Below are 18,622 nucleotides of genomic sequence, written 5' to 3'. Positions count from 1 at the left end.
TGGCTAAGCGTTTTGAGGGAGTTCAGGGGGAAAGAGAAAGTAATGAAAGGAAGAGACTAAACGAAGGTCAGTGTGATATAACCACAATCAAAAGAGTCGCAGTAACGGGCAGAAGAAACACTTTAATAGATGGGATTTAAAAATGATTAAAACAAGCTGTTAAAATGAAAAGAGAAGATAAAAAATAACTTTTAAAACATATTAAGTCATAACATTTGAGAGTAAAAGTCGCAGAGCAGAGTTAAATAATGAAAAGTTATTCAAATAAATTTGTTAATGTGTGTTATAAAGGCAGCTATAAACAGAAGAGAATGTTATAACGTATTGGAGAGAGGGATAGAGGGAGGTGAAGAGAGAGAGAGATTGATAGAGGTGAGACTGAACCTACGAGACAAGGGAGCTCAGGGACTCCAGAAAGGTCTATGGTTAGTAACTTTAATGGGACAGGGAGAGTTAAAGTAAGTGACAGGCAGAGAGAGGAGGGAGATGAATTATGCCTGCAATGCTTATCGATTGGTATCTTTGCTCATCAAACACAAAATGTTCTGCAAAAGTTTGATGTTTGTGTTCTGTGGACATAAACTCCACAGTGTGCAGGGATGTTTCTCTCACCCGTTGTAACCTGACTGTGTCGTTCCAGGTGGTGAAGACGGTGGGCCTGAGAGAGGTGTGGTTCTTCGGCCTGCAGTACACAGACAGTAAAGGTTACGTCACGTGGCTCAAGCTCAACAAGAAGGTAGGAAACACAACACTGAACACCACTTTAAACTCTCTGCTGTGTTTTCATCACTCCTGTTTTATCATCGGTGCAAATGTGTTAGCTCCCTGTGCAATACTTGAAAACATGATACGTTTTAAATCATGCCGGCCTCCTGGAGCGAAGTCTTGATCCCGCTTTTAAAGCTTAAGAAGTCAACTTCTGTGCATAATCTCATATTTGATCATTTAATATTCTGTTTGGTAGAAGCTGAAATCCAAAGTCTGTTTAATCTTGACTCAAAGGCAGACTCTGTCTGACTCCCTGAGGATTCATTCACATGTTTAAACACTTAAAGACTCGTTAAGGAGCAGGATTGTGTTTCAAATGTTCCTGCAGGTGACCCAGCAGGATGTGAAGAAGGAGAATCCTCTGCAGTTTAAATTCAGAGCAAAGTTTTTCCCAGAGGACGTTTCTGAAGAGCTCATCCAGGAGATCACACAGAAGCTCTTCTTCCTGCAGGTACGATGGATCAGATCACCTGAAAGATACACTGTGATTGTTGTAAAGTGACGCTAACATGAAGTGGACTTATCAGTACTATATCTATACTATCAGGAGCAGGTCTAGACTGTACTCTATGTTCTATTATTAATAAAGACCCAACATCAAGACAGGATAAGATCCAGTCCCATCTTACAGACAGGACTCAGTCTGATCTCATCTTAATCCACCATGAGCAGAGCACTTTGCAGCATTTAGCAAGTTACAGTGGCAAGGACAAACTTCCTTTAACAGGCAGAAACCTCCAACAGGACCAGACTCATGTTAGACGCACATCTGCTGAGACCAGGTTGGAGAGAGGGATAGAGGGAGATGAAGAGAGAGAGAGATGATAGTGGTGAGACGGATAGTAGTAGTTTTAGCAGCTGGAGTCTTCGGCAGTGACTCAGAGGAACCTACAAGACAAGGGAGCTCAGGGACTCCAAAAGGTTGATGGTTAGTAACTTTAATGGGACAGGAAGAGTTAAAGTGAGTGATATGCAGAGAGATGAGATCCCAGTGTGTCAGCCTAAGCCTATAGCAGCATAACTAAGTGCTGGTCTAAGCCTGAGCCTGCTTTAACTATAAGCTTTATCAAAAAGTAAAGTTTGAAGCCTCCTCTTAAAAGTAGAGACGGTGTCTGCCTCGTGGACCCTGACTGGTAGATGATTCTAAAGGAGAGGTTCATGATAACTGAAGGCTGGAACTGGATCACTCTGCACCTGCATACTGAGAGACACGACAGCTGCTTCTTACATTACCTCTAAATCAAATGCTTGGGAGGGTACACATGTCTTTATGTTGAGCGTTTAGTGTTCATGTATGTCCTCCCTGCAGGTGAAGGAGGCCATTCTGAACGATGAGAACTACTGTCCTCCAGAGACAGCCGTCCTGGTGGCCTCGTACGCAGTTCAGGCCAAATATGGAGATTACAGCAAAGACGTCCACAAACCGGGATACCTGGGGTCCGACCGGCTACTGCCACAGAGGTACGGTGTTCACACGATACGATGCAGAATCATTGCAGTAAGGTATTACGGTGTTTATTGTTTTAGAACATCATGTTTTTAACTTTGTCCTCTGTGTGTTCTTGTGTGGCCTGCAGAGTTCTGGAGCAGCACAAGCTGACAAAGGAGCAGTGGGAGGACAGAATACAGACCTGGCACGAGGAACACAGAGGCATGCTCAGGTACGTACTGAGGTTTATTGAAGACACTGACACCTAATCGCCCAACTTCATTTGTGCATGCTTATAGTGGTGTGTGTGGTTGTGTGTGTGTTTGTGTGCAGGGAAGATGCAATGATGGAGTATCTGAAGATCGCTCAGGACCTGGAGATGTACGGTGTAAACTACTTTGAAATCAAAAACAAGAAGGGCACGGAGCTGTGGCTGGGAGTCGACGCTCTGGGACTTAACATCTACGAGCACGAAGACAAGTAACCAACACACACACACACACACACACATTTATGGTGGCGGCACACTTATGAAGTTAGTGTACTGAAGATTCATTCATCACAGTTTCAGACCTCATAAATATTTAACTCTAATGAGGATCCGTTCAGAGAGGGAGAGAGTCTGCGTTCTGCTGCGCAGTTCTCTCTGATTCCTTTCCTTCTGGTAAATTATTGAACAGTTTGGACTCTTCCAAGGCCGTTTAAGAAGATAATCAATGTGAAACACACTGAGTGAGGAATCATTTTAAGAACTATGCAAAGAGTAAGAAGAGGTTGCTCCGTTTTAAGGGGACAGGCTTTGGGAGGGAAAAACTGTTTTGATGCTGATTTGATCGACATCTCATCGAAACTAAAACCGGACAGCAAAGAGGAAGAGAGAAAACCACAGGAGAAGTTTCTGTCAATGACACCAACAACGCCCACTTGATACACTTAATCGACCATTCAGGAACATCTTGACACACATTAGACATATTTGGGTTAATGAATCATGTGTAAGAACTTGATAAAGAGGCGTTTCCCAACCAACAAATGAAAGTTTTAAAACTTTAATCCACATCAATAAAAACCTAATTTATCATATGTTTGAGGTTCAGTCTTTCAGGAGGACATCAGGAAGATTTCTGCTGAATAGAAATATTTTAAATTATGTGATGAATGCACTGAAGAGAGGACTTGAGAGTCTTTCTGTTGCAGCTCATTCAGAGCAGTAGAAAGTAGACTTTCTAGGCGTCTGTGGTGACCTTGGATTGCATTAGTTTGACAACAGCGCCCCCTTTTGGTGTCACATAAAAGAACAGAAGAATAGGCTGACTATGAACCCTCTTTTACACACTCAGAGATTCAACATGTGTTTAAACACTGTCTTTAAATCTTTAGGGACAGAGAGATGATGAAGAAATGATAATAATAATAATAATAATAATAATAATACATTTTATTTAAAGGCGCCTTTCTCGGCACTCAAGGACACCGCACAGATAGAAATATATACATACACGAATTCACATTAAAGGAAACAAAATCAGAGTCAGAAATGAAAACAATATAAACTAACAAGGGGTAAGAAAAAAAAATAATAGAAACAATAACAAAATGACAGAGCAATTGGAGTCAGACGGAGTAAGCGGTTTTGAACAGATATGTTTTGAGTTGTGATTTGAAATGGGGGAAAGAATCTGTGTTTCTGAGTTGAGGTGGTCATGAGTTCCAGAGACGAGGAGCAGAGCGGCTGAATGCTCGGCTCCCCATAGTGGTGAGACGGGCGGAGGGGACAGACAGGTGTATGGAGGAAGAGGATCTGAGGGAGCGGGAGGGAGTGGGAACATGGAGGAGGTCGGACAGATATGGGGGGGCGAGGTTGTGGATGGTCTTGAATGTCAACAGGAGGACTTTGAACTGAATGCGGAACTGAACAGGGAGCCAGTGGAGCTGTTGGAGGACAGGAGTGATGTGGTGGATGGAGGGGGTTCGGGCAATGATCCGGGCAGCTGAATTCTGGACCAGTTGGAGTTTATGGAGGGATTTGTGAGGGAGGCCGAAGAGGAGAGAGTTGCAGTAGTCCAGACGGGAAGTGACAAGGCTGTGGACAAGGATGGCGGCAGTGTGAGGGGTGAGGGAGGGGCGAAGACGATTGATGTTACGAAGATGGAAGTAGGCAGTCCGGGTGATGTTATTGATGTGTGATTGAAAGGATAATGTGCTGTCAAGGATGACACCCAGACTCTTAACCTGGGGGAGGGTGAGACGGATGAGTTATCAATGGTGAGTGAGAAACTATTTGATTTGGATAGAGTGGATTTGGTGCCAATGAGGAGAACCTCAGTTTTATTGCTGTTTAAGGAAATTTAGGGTGAACCAGGTTTTTATTTCAGAGATGCAATCAGTGAGGGAGGTGGGTGGGAGAGTGGACGAGGGGTTAGTGGTGAGGTAGAGCTGGGTGTCATCTGCGTAACAGTGGAAGTGAATGTTGAATTTGCGAAAGATATTACCGAGGGGAAGGAGGTAGATGATGAAGAGGAGGGGCCCCAGGACAGAGCCCTGGGGCACCCCTGTAGTGACGGAGGAAGGAGTGGATTTAAAGGACTTGAGCTGAGTGAACTGTGTGCGGCCAGAAAGGTAAGATGTGAACCAGTCTAACGGAGTGTGGGTGATACCAATGGAGGATAGCCTAGTGAGGAGGGTGATGTGACAGATGGTATCGAAGGCTGCACTTAGATCGAGGAGGATGAGGATGGTGAGGAGTCCAGAATCAGCTGCCACAAGGAGGTCGTTAGTGATTTTAAGGAGTGCTGATGCATCAACCTTTTAATATCTTCCTTGTGTTTCTTCAGGTTGTCACCAAAGATCGGCTTCCCCTGGAGTGAGATCAGGAACATTTCTTTCAACGACAAAAAGTTTGTCATCAAGCCCATCGATAAAAAAGCTCCAGTAAGTGTTAACATCATGTATTGTTGACTGTATCTTCTAAAAGGATCATTTCTCATTCAGTGTATCCATCTTCTTCACCTCCACCAGGACTTTGTGTTCTACGCCCCTCGGTTGCGGATCAACAAGCGCATCCTGGCGTTGTGTATGGGAAACCACGAGCTGTACATGAGGAGGAGGAAGCCGGACACCATCGAGGTGCAGCAGATGAAGGCTCAGGCCAGAGAGGAGAAGCACCACAAACAGATGGAGAGGTACAGGACTCACTGCTTTATCTCTTTAGTGTCTGTTTTTTATTCCTCTAAACCGAGATAGTCAAGTTCCTCCACTGATCCAATGTGCTTTATTTTCTTTCTCTTGTCAGTTAAACTCTCTGGCATATTAGTAGATTTACATGCACACAGACACACACTAACCTTATTCACTGTCAGAAATCAGCCTTTGAAAACAGACTTCCTAAGAGCGGATTCAAAACAAACCATCTGGAGGTTTTCTTGAAGAAAACATCCACTGTGTATAACTCTGAGTAACAGATGAGTAACCCTGATGGTTGTTTTCTGTGACACTTTGACAGAGCACAGCTGGAGAACGAGAAGAAGAAGCGCGAGCATGCAGAGAAGGAGAAGGAGCGGATAGAGAGAGAGAAGGACGAACTGATCGAGCGGCTGAGGCAGATCGAGGAGCAGACACACAGAGCTCAGAAAGGTACGACTGCACCGGCATCAAACTGTGAACACTCCGGGCTTTTCATGATGGTCAGGATCAAACTGAGGTTTTAAAGCTGGGGTTGGTAATCAGATTTAGATACACTTTTTGTTATACTGGTTAAAATGATCTTTATGTCCTGATGGCAATCAATACATGATGTGTTCTTAAAAAAGAGTGAAAAAAGCTGCTATCTACAGCCGGAGTAAACCTGGGAAAACACCAACCAATCACCGTTTTTGGCTCCCCAAATTTTAAACCAATCAAATCCCGTCCAGCTGTTCTGCCCTCCTCCTGCGCGTACATTTCCCCGGTGTGCACTCCTCCGAGTCCCCGTCTCCTGCCTCTGCTTCCCCTGACTCTATTTACTGCCCCTCTCGCTCGTCCTCGGGCCTGTCCCCTCTGACCTGATGAGGTGCTTTGCTCAGGACTGTAGTCCGGATCAGAGTCTAAAAAGCTCTCACCAACAAGCAGAATAATTAATGACGTTCAGTAAGTCCTACAGAAATGTATATGTACTGTAGCGTCCGTCCGGACGCTGTAGTGATGGCGAGCCGATTCGTGAACATGTTGAGCTTTAATAACCGGTCACTGTCGGCCGTGATCACGACAACCAACAAAACAACAATCAATGTTTGAATGAATGAAGAACTTCTCCTCTTGTCTCTCCTCTCTCCCGCTCACACACTCTACACCTCTCCTGATGCCTTCACTGACCGTCAACACTGTAGGAATTAAGAACATCTACACTGAACATGTTTAACAAACAGTAGAGCTGTTACAGTGTTATATATGTGTTATAACTTTTCTCCTGATATCGTCTCACCAGTACAACTGGATAATGCTAGCATGACAGTTGTGAGTACTAACAGCAGCCATGTTTGTTTGTGTTTTTAACTTTCACTATGATAATGTTTTGGTGAGGACCGGTTTTGAATCAGTCACGATCATACGGTCGAGAATCAGCGGCGCTCGTGCATGTGAGCGGGGGGGGCGTCGTTTTGGAGGAGCTCTGAGGGAGGAGGGAAGGGGTTAGACGGAGTCATGAGGAAAAGCTACATTCAAATTCATGCTGGTTTTCCAAGACTACCAACCCTAGCTTTAATAGAGATGTTTAAGGATGTGAGTCCAGATTGACCTGGTTACCTCTGAGCTTTTATCTACATTTCTATCACTTACAGTTCTCCTTGTATTCATTACATTATTTGGTTTAACCAGGAATTCTAGTGAGAAATCGAATGCTCACTTATCTTTGTTAGAGCGCTGGAAGTCCTGTGTCCTTTTTTTTTCTTATGCACACAAGTTGTTTTCATGTGCTCACAATAAGGTTGTTCTGAAAGCATTTGTCTATGCTGTCTCCCGCCATGTATGATCAACTAGACATTCACATTTTGTGCCGATGCAACGTTTATTCTGACAGCAGAAGCCTACTAGGTCTCTCACAGCCACCTTTGTAATCGTAATAAGCTAAAGAACATGCTTTAACAGAAAGAGGTCATTTGGCTAACTGTGGGGTAGTGTTGCTACACCAATGCATCAGTGTAGTCGTTGTGATCTATCTGGTAAAGCATTAAGAGGTGAGACACTTTTACTCTATAGCAAATCAACAAAATCACAAAAGTATCTGATGTTATATTTGGAGATCTATGGAGGTGCACCCTTCAGTTTTGCCCAGCAGAGGGCGCTTATGTTACACAAAACATACCGGTCCCAGTGTAACGCTTATACAAACACATTATAAGTATTCACCTAATGGGAAAAGAACATTACTGTCAAATATTAGCATTTAATGATAAATCCATCAGTCTTTATTTATATAGCGCCAAATCACAACAAATGATATCTGAAGACTCTTTCCAAACAGAGCAGGTCTACACCGTACTCTATGTTCTATTATTAACAAAGACCCAATCTCAAGACAGGATAAGATCCAGTCCTACCTTACAGACAGGACTCAGTCTGATCTCATCTTAATCCACCATGAGCAGAGCACTTTGCAGCATTTAGCAAGTTACAGTGGCAAGGACAAACTTCCTTTAACAGGCAGAAACCTCCAGCAGGACCAGACTCATGTTAGACATACATCTGCTGAGACTGTTATGGGGACAGGGAGAGTTAAAGTAAGTGATATGCCGAGAGAGGGGTGAGATAGGATCCCAGTGTGTCAGTTCCCCAGGCTGTCTAAACCTATAGCAGCATAACTAAGAGCTGTTCCAAGCCTGATCCAGCTCTAACTATAAGCTTTTTAAAAAAGGAAAGTTTGAAGCCTACTCTTAAAAGTAGAGAGGGTGTCTGCCTCCTGGACCCTGACTGGTAGATGATTCTAAAGGAGAGGTTCATGATAACTTAAGGCTGGAACTGGATCACTCTGCACCTGCGTACTGAGAGACATGACAGCTGCTTTTTACATTACCTCAGACGAGTTGGGGTTGGAAAGAGGGATAAAGGGAGATGAAGAGAGAGAGAGTGATGATAAATAAATTATAAATGATTGCAATTGTAATCATTACCTCGTGGGGCTCTGTAGAATGATTCCTCTGTTGAGTATTTAAAAACTGTTCTCTCTGGTTCCTCTACAGGCTGAAATAAAACCTCTGACTTATTTAGGACACAGAATCAAAGCTGTAAATGACCATAATCCTAAATAGGGAACCAATGTTGATATTAAATATCTACTTATATTCTAAATCTTTATTTATAATGTGATAATGTCTGATTTTAATGATTTATTGATCATTTTAGAGCTGTTGTTCAGCTGCTTGTGTAAAGACATGGTTCATCATCCAAACACTTTCCTTCTTTCATCGATTGAAACTAAATTTAAGTTTCTTTAAACCAGAATAAAACAAAGGTCACAACCTTAACTCTGCACCAAACTGTAAACAAACACAGCCTGGAGTATTATGCTTTATATTAACAATTCCAGCCTCCAAGCTGAGAACCTGTGCTGTAAGTCCTTATTTGCATTTCTCAAAGCTCTTCTAATGACTGTGTGGGAGCAGCTCAGTGTTTGAGGCTCACACACTGCAGCTGGTTCACCTGGTTTTTGGACAAATGATTTAAACAGGAGCGCTGGTGTCATATAAAGGTCAGACAAAGACAAACACGTGGGCTCCAAAGATGGAACAACCAAACATGCATTCTCCTGCTGCTCTGGATTTGCATACAGTGGAGGAGACAGGGAGGAGCGCTGTCAGGGAACAGAAGGCGGCTTTTTTATGTTGCTGAATAAAATCTGCTTCTTCTCTGTAATTACAAACTCTGCGGTTACATAAATGTTCCCGTTCTTAAATGATGTTTAAATAAAGAGGACATTTTCAGGATGCCTTAAGTAGCAGAGAAACAGGTGAAACGTTCGCTTTAGGATGATAAAAAAGACGCATCAGCATTCTTACATCGTCTCTCATCATTATCATGAAGTGGTGCTCATATATTTTAACGTCTGTGCCTGCAGAGCTGGAGGAGCAGACTCGTAAAGCTCTGGAGCTGGAGCAGGAGAGGAAGCGGGCGAAGGAGGAGGCCGAGCGGCTGGAGAAGGAGAGGCAGACGGCCGAGGAGGCCAAGGCAGCGCTGGCTCAGCAGGCGGCAGACCAGATGAAGAACCAGGAACAGCTGGTACCTACAGCAACATGATAACCTGACGCTCACAACTCCATGCTTACTTTTTTTAAAAACTTTATTTTTGTTGTTTTGTAACAAATATTTTATAAACAATACTGAAAACACAAGACAGATGGGGTCATCATGAGTGAGGTAAAATGCTTGACATGATACACCATAATAAAGGACAGAGAGGAGAAAAACAAACAAACAAATAGTGGGGTGGCGAGCTGTGTTATTCAACAGCATGCATGTCCAGTTCTTAAGTGTCCAAGGATTTCTTTAGAGTCCTTAAAGGCCCTGTGAGGAGTTTTGAACTGGCTGAGAAACAGACTGAAAATGATACTGATGCCTCTTTATGACCTTCAATAACAAACAAGACCATCAGCAGCAACACTGACACCTTCTCTGTGGTCATTTTTAATGCCTGAAACCGCCCTGAGGGGGGTAGGTGTCAGACCAGATTATGGACATCTCGCTTCAGAAACAGCCTTTATTTGACTGTTTTCATGGAAAATAATCACATTGCCTGATAAAGTTGACTATTTAGACAACAGGATGAGATTTTTCTTGAAAACACTACTTTTGCATGTATAGGACAAGAGATAAGAGGTATCACTTTGTCCACAAGGGGGCGCCAGAATCGATACAAAGCAAAAGTTCCTCACAGCAGCTTTAAGGTCCTGTCAGTTCAAGATTGACCACAGGAGGCACAAACAAGGCCCTTTCCACAGCAGAACATATGAAAACATAGACTTTGTTACATGTTCATATAACTTGTCCAGTTCTTCCAGAATGTTTCACCTTTTTTCGTTGCATGTCTGAGAGAGAAAGTCAGTTGTTTCATACAATACATTTCTTGGATAATTTATTTCCAGTCAGTGATTGTTGGGGATTCTTTATTGAGCTATTTCCTGGTTATGGCTTTTTTACTTCTTTATTTTATTTTATAATTCACAAGTTAGTGTATAAACATGTAGTCGATGCAGACTTACAAACATTGCATAACATCAATCAATCAATCAATCAATCTTTATTTGTATAGCGCCAAATCACAACAAACGTTATCTCAAGACGCTTTTACAAACATAGGAGGTCTAGACCACACTATGTCAAATTATGAACAGAGACCCAACACCAAGACAGGGTAAGACTCAGTCTGACCCCACCTTAATCCATCATGAGCATTGCACGTCGCAGTATTTAGCTAGTTACAGTGGTGAGGAAAAACTTCCTTTTAACAGGCAGAAACCTCAGGCAGAACCAGACTCATGTTAGACAGCCATCATGCCTCGACTGAGTTGGGTCTGGAAAGACAGATAGAGGGGAGTAAGACAGGAAGGACAAATTTATACACTTTTGAAGAGAGAAAACAGAAGAGAAGAGAGGGGGGGAAAAGGAACCCAAAACAAAACAAAAGCAAGAAAAATAAAATAAAATAAAACACAAAAACAAAACAGAGAGAACAAAAAAGAAAGAAAGATTATAATTATAATAATAATAATAATATTAGCAATCAATAAGAGTAGTAATGTGGCAATATATTATAATAAGAGTAATCAATAAGTAAAATAGCTCTAAAACCAAAGCGGATGAAAAAAATAAAGAAATAGATAGATAGATAGATAGATAGATAGATAGATAGATAGATCTTTATTTGTCCTTAATAAGGAGATTTGTTGCCACCGTCTGTACAGGAATACATGTATGAACACAATAACCATAAACATCCACCCAGCCTCACAGCAATGGTGCCCCGCATCCCACAAATATACACACCAGACACATATGAACACACCGAACACATTACAGTGGCATTCTGTTTAGCAGTGCTATGGCCGATGGGACGAAGCTTCTGCCAAACCGGGCTCGCCTACAGTAAGGGGATCTGTATCTGCGACCGGAGGGGAGTAGTGTGAAGACCGAGTAGAGGGGGTGTTGGGGGTCCAGTGTTATAGTCCGTGCTCTGCGTATGATGGCTCTGTTGTTGAGGTCAGACAGGTTGGGTGTGGGGAGGCGGATGATTTTGGTGGCAGTGTTTGTGGTGCGTATGAGTTTGTTTTTGTTGGAGACAGTTAGCATGTTGTAGTAGCAGGGGGAACAGTAGAGGAGAATGGGTTGGATGATGCTTTGGTACAGTAACAGTAGAAGGTGGGGGGGCGACAGAAAGTGTATTTGAGTTTGCGGATGGCAGAGAGTCTTTGTTGGCAGCGTTTGTGAATGTCAGCGGTGTGTTGATCAAAGTTGAGTTTATTGTCCAGGGTGAGTCCGAGATATTTGAAGTGATCCACTATTTCGACTGCTTGATTGTTGATGTGGATGGGGTTGTGAGCCGGGCTGTGAGTGCTGGAGGAGTGAATGACCAGTTCTTTTGTTTTTGAAATGTTCAGCTGAAGGTGATTGTCCGTGCACCATGATGTAAAGTGGGAGATGGAATCCTGGTAATTTAGAACAGAGTTATTGTCATTAAATAAAGAATAATAACTCAGTTGAAAAGAAAAGATATTGAATGAGGGAGAAGCAAAAAAAGATTAAATACATAGAGGGTGGAGTCTGTTTGGGTGCATTTCATGGCTTTTTTTACTACCAGCTAATAGTATCTGTAATAAATACCTGTCCTGCCTTTTAAGCCCAGTTGGTACATTTCCAAAGTATATGACCCTGAATCTAAAATCAAGCTCTGAGGTGATCATAGATCTGATCACGTTCACTACATCGACCCAGTAAGATGTGATTTTAGGACATTCCCAAAATATGTGAAACTGAGCAGCTGATGAACACACATCCTCCAGCACTGAGCATGCTCAGATCTGTTAAAAAAAATCTCTATAAAAAACCTCAAAGTGTTTTCCAAGGTAAATTCTCCCCAAAGATAATACTTTATTTACATTGCATTTTTCAATACAGGTAACAAAGTGCTTCTCAGGTGGCAATAAAAACAAGAAGAAGTGCAAAACAGAGTGATAAAAAATTAAATGAAATGAAAACTAAAAAGCATGCAAGCTGATAAAACAGACCCTTAAAAAGAGTTCAAATTAAATAAAATCACACAATAAAAGCTTTTCTGTAAAAAAAAGATCTGAGCTTGAGGTTGAGGACTGCATCTTACATATGTTTAACCATTCCTCTTCATGTTTACTTTTTAAGTTTGGTGATTCTGCATCAGCCAAAAGGGCAAATTTTGATTTAAGGTTTCTGTAGCATCATTAATTTATATTTTAGGTGTTCCCTTTCAGCCTGAAGTATTGCAGAAATATTAAATATTCTTTATTGAACTCATTTAGTCATTCAAGGCAAGGCAGGTTTATTTATAAGGCCCTGTTCATAAGATATATAAGATCAAGGTATTATAGCAGCTTCTTCTACTGTTGAGGAGTGTAGAAGCTAAAAGCTGTCTGACCCTGATGAGCAGTAAACACAGTCACACCCTGATCAACTTTGTTATTCTACAAAGTTTTTGTCACATATTGCAAAGCCACAAAACCGCTCCTCTGTCCTTCCACATCCTGTGTGGAGGCTTCTGGATGAAGAATGACACACTTAGATCAACTGCTTTCTCTTTGCACCTGTGTGTTAACCTCAAAGACATCTGGGCAACACCTTTGATCAATATAGAACCAGAGGAGTCAGGTTAACCCTCAGAGACCTAGACAGCCACCGACGGCTACTTGTTTTTAAATGTTTGATAACTTTTGAACCGCTAATCGTATCAACAAGCTTTAAAAACTGAGTTACAGTGGACATTCTCAGTTTTCCATTGATACCACATTTGTCTCATTTAGTATATTCAAAATGAATTCAGGATAGTCTGGCGCCCCCAAAACTGGTCTTTAAGTGTAGGATTATGTTCAGTCTTGACAGAAGTTCATCTCAGGATTCAGACATCAGTTGTGTGACAGAAACACAAAGTCAGCAGAGTTCTGTTGTTCTGGATCAGGGTTTTCAGACACAATCTTACAAACACCTTCAGGGTTCAGGGTTATGGGACTGTTTTCACTTTAGTAACTTCACACTGGCTCTTGTTATTTTCTACAGGCTGCTGAGTTGGCAGAGTTCACAGCCAAAATCGCTCTGCTGGAGGAGGCCAAGAGGAAAAAAGAAGACGAGGCTACAGAGTGGCAACACAAGGTAATGTTTCTCCTGAATACAACTTGGAAGTGTGTGTGATGGATTGTTCTCAACTTGGTTACACAAGAGGCATTTCAGTGGCAAATGTTTGTGCATCTGTCCATCAGCTTCCTGTCTCTCTCTCTATAAGAACCCATGTGTGTGTTTTTTCCAGGCTCTGTCAGCACAAGATGACCTGGAGAAAACCCGGGAGGAGCTGAAGTCAGCCATGACGTCACCGCCGGCTCAAGAACACGACGAAGAGGATGAAACGAATGCCGAGGCGAGCGCTGAGCTGCTGAGTGACGGCGTCAGCAGTAACCGCAGCGAAGAGGAACGCATCACTGAGGCTCAGAAGAACGAACGCGTCAAGAAACAGCTACAGGTAGAGCAGGAAACACAGGAGTTTAGAAATATGAAGTTAATCTTAGGCTTTGTTCAGACTGCAGGCATCAGATTTGCCCATTACATCAGATCATTCAGGCGTGGCTTCAGTGGGAACTTCTGAAATCACACTTCTCACATATCTGTGCTGTCATGAGTCAGTCTGGAACACAGATCTAAGCTGGCAGTCTAAACTTAGTAAGAACAACAGAAATAAGAATTAACAGATGAAACAACACACGGTGCCTCTTGCCTGGCGTCAACAAGAACTTAAGATATGAAACATCTTTTAGTGTTTAAATTAACGCCTTGTTTGATTATATAGGAGGTGAATATTTTGCTATGAATTCTTACAAACACTGTTTATGTATTAGTCAACATCTCAGACAGTGATGCTCTCACAAAAAAAGTAAGCAGATGTACTTGTTGGTTAAATGCATCAGCATAGCTAAAGGTTTTTTTCTTACAAGCATGCCATCCAAACACTAACTTATGCTTCCTTTATATTTGAAAACAATATGAATTATATTTACTTAAACTCAAAAATCCTTGAGAGCAAACTCCTCATTCACAATGACATTGAGCATATAAAAGAAACATTAAAATGACAAGCAAATAAAAGATAACACCTTTAAAGAATGATCAATTAAAAACAGACCATTAAAAAGTAATGAAAGGTCTTCTGAGTCAGTGAGTTCATTTAAATCCCTTCTTAAAAACACACTTTTATCACACAGCCTTCAGGCTGATTTATACTTCTGCGTCGCCCCTACGCAGCAGGGGCTGACGCGGACATGAGCCCCACATACTTGTGCGTCGGTGTGTCCGTGTCTTGCAGCAATTCTCCGCCGAAACTTCTGAGGGCAGTGCGGTCTCTCTGATAGCCGGTCGCCTGCTTCCGGTCCCGCTACGATCTCTGTTTACTTTTCCACATCGATTCAGAGCGTGTTCTGTTAATCTACAGATGATACATGTTGCTGTTTATCATACAGACATGATTACATGAAGAATAGAGAGGAGGAGATGAAATACACGGCCGATGTGTGGCCGATGTCCGGGACCCCGGAAGTGCTGTGAATGCGGGAAAGACAAAGCCGTCGAGCGGACCAATCACAGAGCTTGCGGTCTGCGTCGGCTCTACGCGTAGTTACATTTTGGAGGAGGTGCACGTCAGCTACGTGTGTAGGCCTCTGCGTAGGTACGGGAGCTACGCGGACCTACGGCGTAGGGTACGCCGTCGATTCGACACAGAAGTATAAATCAGCCTTTCCCAGATTTTATCTGAATTCTATTTTATTTTAACAGTCTTAATAAACATATTTTAAAATAATTGTATTCCTTTGAGAGTTATTTTAGGGGGAATTTTATGTCTTTTAAAATATATGTTTTATTCCTTTATCTTGACGTGTGTTTTTATTAACTGCCTGTTTCATTTTGCTGCCCATGTGAAGCACTTTGTAACTTGGTTTTTGAAAATTGCTCTCCAAATAAAATTACTATTATTAAAACCATTAAAAAGTAATGTTAACACAAATTCAGTTAAAACGGGTATAATCAGGGGTTAAAAAAAAACTAATGATTTAAAAATTACTAAAAGATATCGGTCACATACTCCCATGTGTCCTTTATGTCTACAAACAATGCATCCACTAGAGGGCACCACACTGAGTCAAAAGTTACACCAGAGAAGAAGAGACAAAAGTCTGTAACAACAAACATGGGCTGTTTTCAAAACCGCCTACTATACTAGCAGTACGTACTGATTTGGTCAAAATTCAGTATGTAGTAAGTGAACAAGAGCAAAATCTGCAGTATGCCAAAACTCCCCGGATGTATTACTGATTCAGGAGATTTCTCAGTATGCATCGGACCAGTCTCCCTCGCGTACCGTTTTCCCACAATGCACAGCGCTTGTTCATAAAATGGATCCTTTAAAATATTTCCACATCTCAGAAATTAACAATCTTTGAACAAAACAAACCTTATCAAACCAGATACCGGATTACCTGAGGCAGAGAGGCAGACGGGGCTATTCCAGTACAAAATTAAACTTTGTTAGCTTTAAGTAAATGCAAAATTACTTAAAAACAAGCATGGAATAATCCTTTGGATTTTTAACCCATGGACATAAAGAGTAGACGCCGCATTGGCTGCTGGGGGCGCAAGAAATACGGCCGCCATATTGGTCCGGTCATCCTACCCATGATCCTACCTGCAAACGTAAACTGAAGCAGCAGAGACTTCAAGATGCCAGAGCACTGTGCAGCAAAATACCTATCATGATGCATCACATATATCACATATCAGAATATTCTATTACTGCTAAGCCCACTAGGAATATTAAAATACACCGAACCATGTGTCATGTATCAAACCTACATGTATGAAGTCTGCAGAAAAAAAAACCCTGCATGAAAATCAGTTTAGTATTCAGCACTTAATTGCACCTGCCAAACAGATTACACTGAGTGGAGTGGGTGATGGAGGCCCCACGGCTCGTCAGCGCCAATAGGTAGTAGAGGTGGATGCGGCGTCTACTCTTTATATGTCTATGCTTTAACCTACCTCAGTACAAGGAGCATGTGGCAACCAGCAGGCAAACTAGACAGAGAGGCAGCCATGTTGCCACAGGTGCTTTATATATGGTTCACCTGATTAAGGGGCCGGACCAGGGGAGGAGTTTACCTACTTTTGAGAGGCTGCATTCAAGGCCAACAACTAAAACCAGCACTAGAAGCACTGCTCCCAGTACACATAGCAGATGTAGACCATAAATAGGCCTTTAGGCAGCCCTCATATAATTTGGACCCCATTAATAGATGTTTCATAGACGATCATAATGGTCAGGTGTGATGTTGTGTTTTGCTGTCTCTCATCACCCCCTCTCTCCATCTCTCTCTCCTCCACCAGGCTCTGAGTTCAGAATTAGCCGAGGCTCGTGATGACACCAAGAAAACACAGAACGACATGCTGCACGCCGAGAACGTCCGAGCGGGCAGGGACAAGTACAAAACCCTGCGCCAGATCCGCCAGGGCAACACCAAGCAACGCATCGACGAGTTCGAGTCCATGTGAGCCGGGAGAAAGGGTGGACAAAAATGATGAAAAGAGACAGTTAGTCTTGATGCCATGTCAACGCCTCTCTTTCCTCGTAAAGCCCAAAATCCTGCTGCCACCCGAGGAGCTCCTGCTTATTTTTCAATCCAGGAGAAAGACCGGCTATCAGGCTTTGTAGCTTCAGCCTCGCCAAAGCTCTCCCTAGCAGCGGTTGGCCAATCACACCGTTACCTGCTTTTTAGAGCTCCGCCCCCCCAACCCAATGAAAAAGCACACATCTTTTAATATGTCAGAAAAATAGCAAGCAACGTATCCTGTCAAGCGTGGACCTCTCCCTCCTGCAGTACTGACAGTTTTAAAGCTTGCATGTATGATAATTAAGCAATGACAGGACTGTTAGACCTAATGAGAGACTGAACTGAATTGGTTGATATTGTGCTTTTATTCAACAAAATAAAAAGGGCCATTTGTAGCTTGTTGATGTTGCTGGCACGCTTGTCTGTAAAGCTTTAATATCTGTTCCTTATTTTACTTCTTTTGTCATCAGTTGATCAATTTAAACAACTTGTTTTAAAAAAGAAAACGCCTTATTTGTCTCATTTATTCCCGTCTAGTTTTACGTTTTTCATCTTGTGTTGGGAAAGTTAACAGAACTTCTGCTGGCATGGACTTTTGAGATCTTGAACAGCCATTACTCTGCAAACACTCCCTCTGAGAGTTGTGAGCAAACACATTTAGAAACTAAATCTGCTTGTTTTACATTCTCACTGTGCTGATCCTCTCCATCCATATTGGTATTTGTTTAAGTCTGTGTTCTGCCCCACAATAAAGAATGACTTTATATTTCCAAATATGCAGCTACACTTTTGATGTGAGGAGTCCTGACTGAGGTAGGACCGCAGTAAAGACGGATTTATACAAACTGCTGAGGCTTTGTTTGAACTTGTCCGTTGTTTTTTGTTAAATAGCATATTAAATGAGAAGCTGATTTTGCTGAGTGCAGCAAGTTTGTCAGAAATCAATCTTCTGTCAGTAAGTTGGTCTGACAGAGACACTCAACATCATGACAGAGCTGTTTAGAACACATAAGAAAATCATTCGGTTTGACAGAAGAGTTCATTTGCAAAACCTCAGTTTTTACATATTTTCAAAATGTATTAATTTTTGCACAGTGGTGCAGTGGGTAGCGCTGTTGCCTCACAGCTAGAAGGTTCCTGGTTCCAATCAGGTGCCTTTCTGTGTGGAGTTTGCATGTTCTCTCCGTGCATGTGTGGGTTCTCTCCAGGTACTCCGGCTTCCTCCCACAGTCCAAAAACATGCTCACCAGGTTGATTGATCACTCTAAATTGCCCATAGGTGCGAGTGTGTGCGTGAATGGTTGCCTGTCTCTCTGTGTTAGCCCTGTGATAGGTTGGCGACCTGTCCAGGGTGTACCCTGCCTTCCGCCCGAAGCCAGCTGGGATAGGCTCCAGCCCCCCATGACCCCTAACGGGATAAGAGGTCAAGCTAATGGATGGATGGATTTCTTTTTAATATACATTTTGGATGAGGTTACATTGTGTAAGATACCTCTAATTAGTAATGTCATCTTGACTTGGTCAAAGCCACCCAACTTCAGTTAATTGGTAATACCTGAAGCTAGTA

At 42.3% G+C, this 18,622-nt stretch overlaps 1 protein-coding gene across 3 annotated transcripts in view; it reads left to right on the top strand.

The window, feature by feature from the left end:
• LOC117820210 (radixin) overlaps positions 1–17,905 on the top strand; it is a 118,218-nt gene extending 100,313 nt beyond the window's left edge. For all 3 annotated transcript variants that reach the window (XM_034693923.1, XM_034693922.1, XM_034693924.1), the window contains 12 exons: positions 641–736; positions 1,097–1,219; positions 2,078–2,229; positions 2,346–2,429; positions 2,531–2,677; positions 5,032–5,128; positions 5,216–5,379; positions 5,700–5,830; positions 9,285–9,445; positions 13,466–13,558; positions 13,713–13,922; positions 16,832–17,905. In XM_034693923.1, coding sequence (XP_034549814.1) covers positions 641–736; positions 1,097–1,219; positions 2,078–2,229; positions 2,346–2,429; positions 2,531–2,677; positions 5,032–5,128; positions 5,216–5,379; positions 5,700–5,830; positions 9,285–9,445; positions 13,466–13,558; positions 13,713–13,922; positions 16,832–16,996 — 1,623 coding nt within the window. In that variant the 3' untranslated portion in view covers positions 16,997–17,905. The remainder of the gene's footprint in view (positions 1–640; positions 737–1,096; positions 1,220–2,077; positions 2,230–2,345; positions 2,430–2,530; positions 2,678–5,031; positions 5,129–5,215; positions 5,380–5,699; positions 5,831–9,284; positions 9,446–13,465; positions 13,559–13,712; positions 13,923–16,831) is intronic.
• Positions 17,906–18,622: the final 717 nt, after the last annotated feature.

Source organism: Notolabrus celidotus, chromosome 10 (assembly GCF_009762535.1).
Source record: "Notolabrus celidotus isolate fNotCel1 chromosome 10, fNotCel1.pri, whole genome shotgun sequence".
NCBI lineage: Eukaryota > Metazoa > Chordata > Actinopteri > Labriformes > Labridae > Notolabrus > Notolabrus celidotus.
The sequence above is the reverse complement of the archived record's forward strand: the minus strand, read 5'-3'. Positions and strand labels throughout refer to the sequence as shown.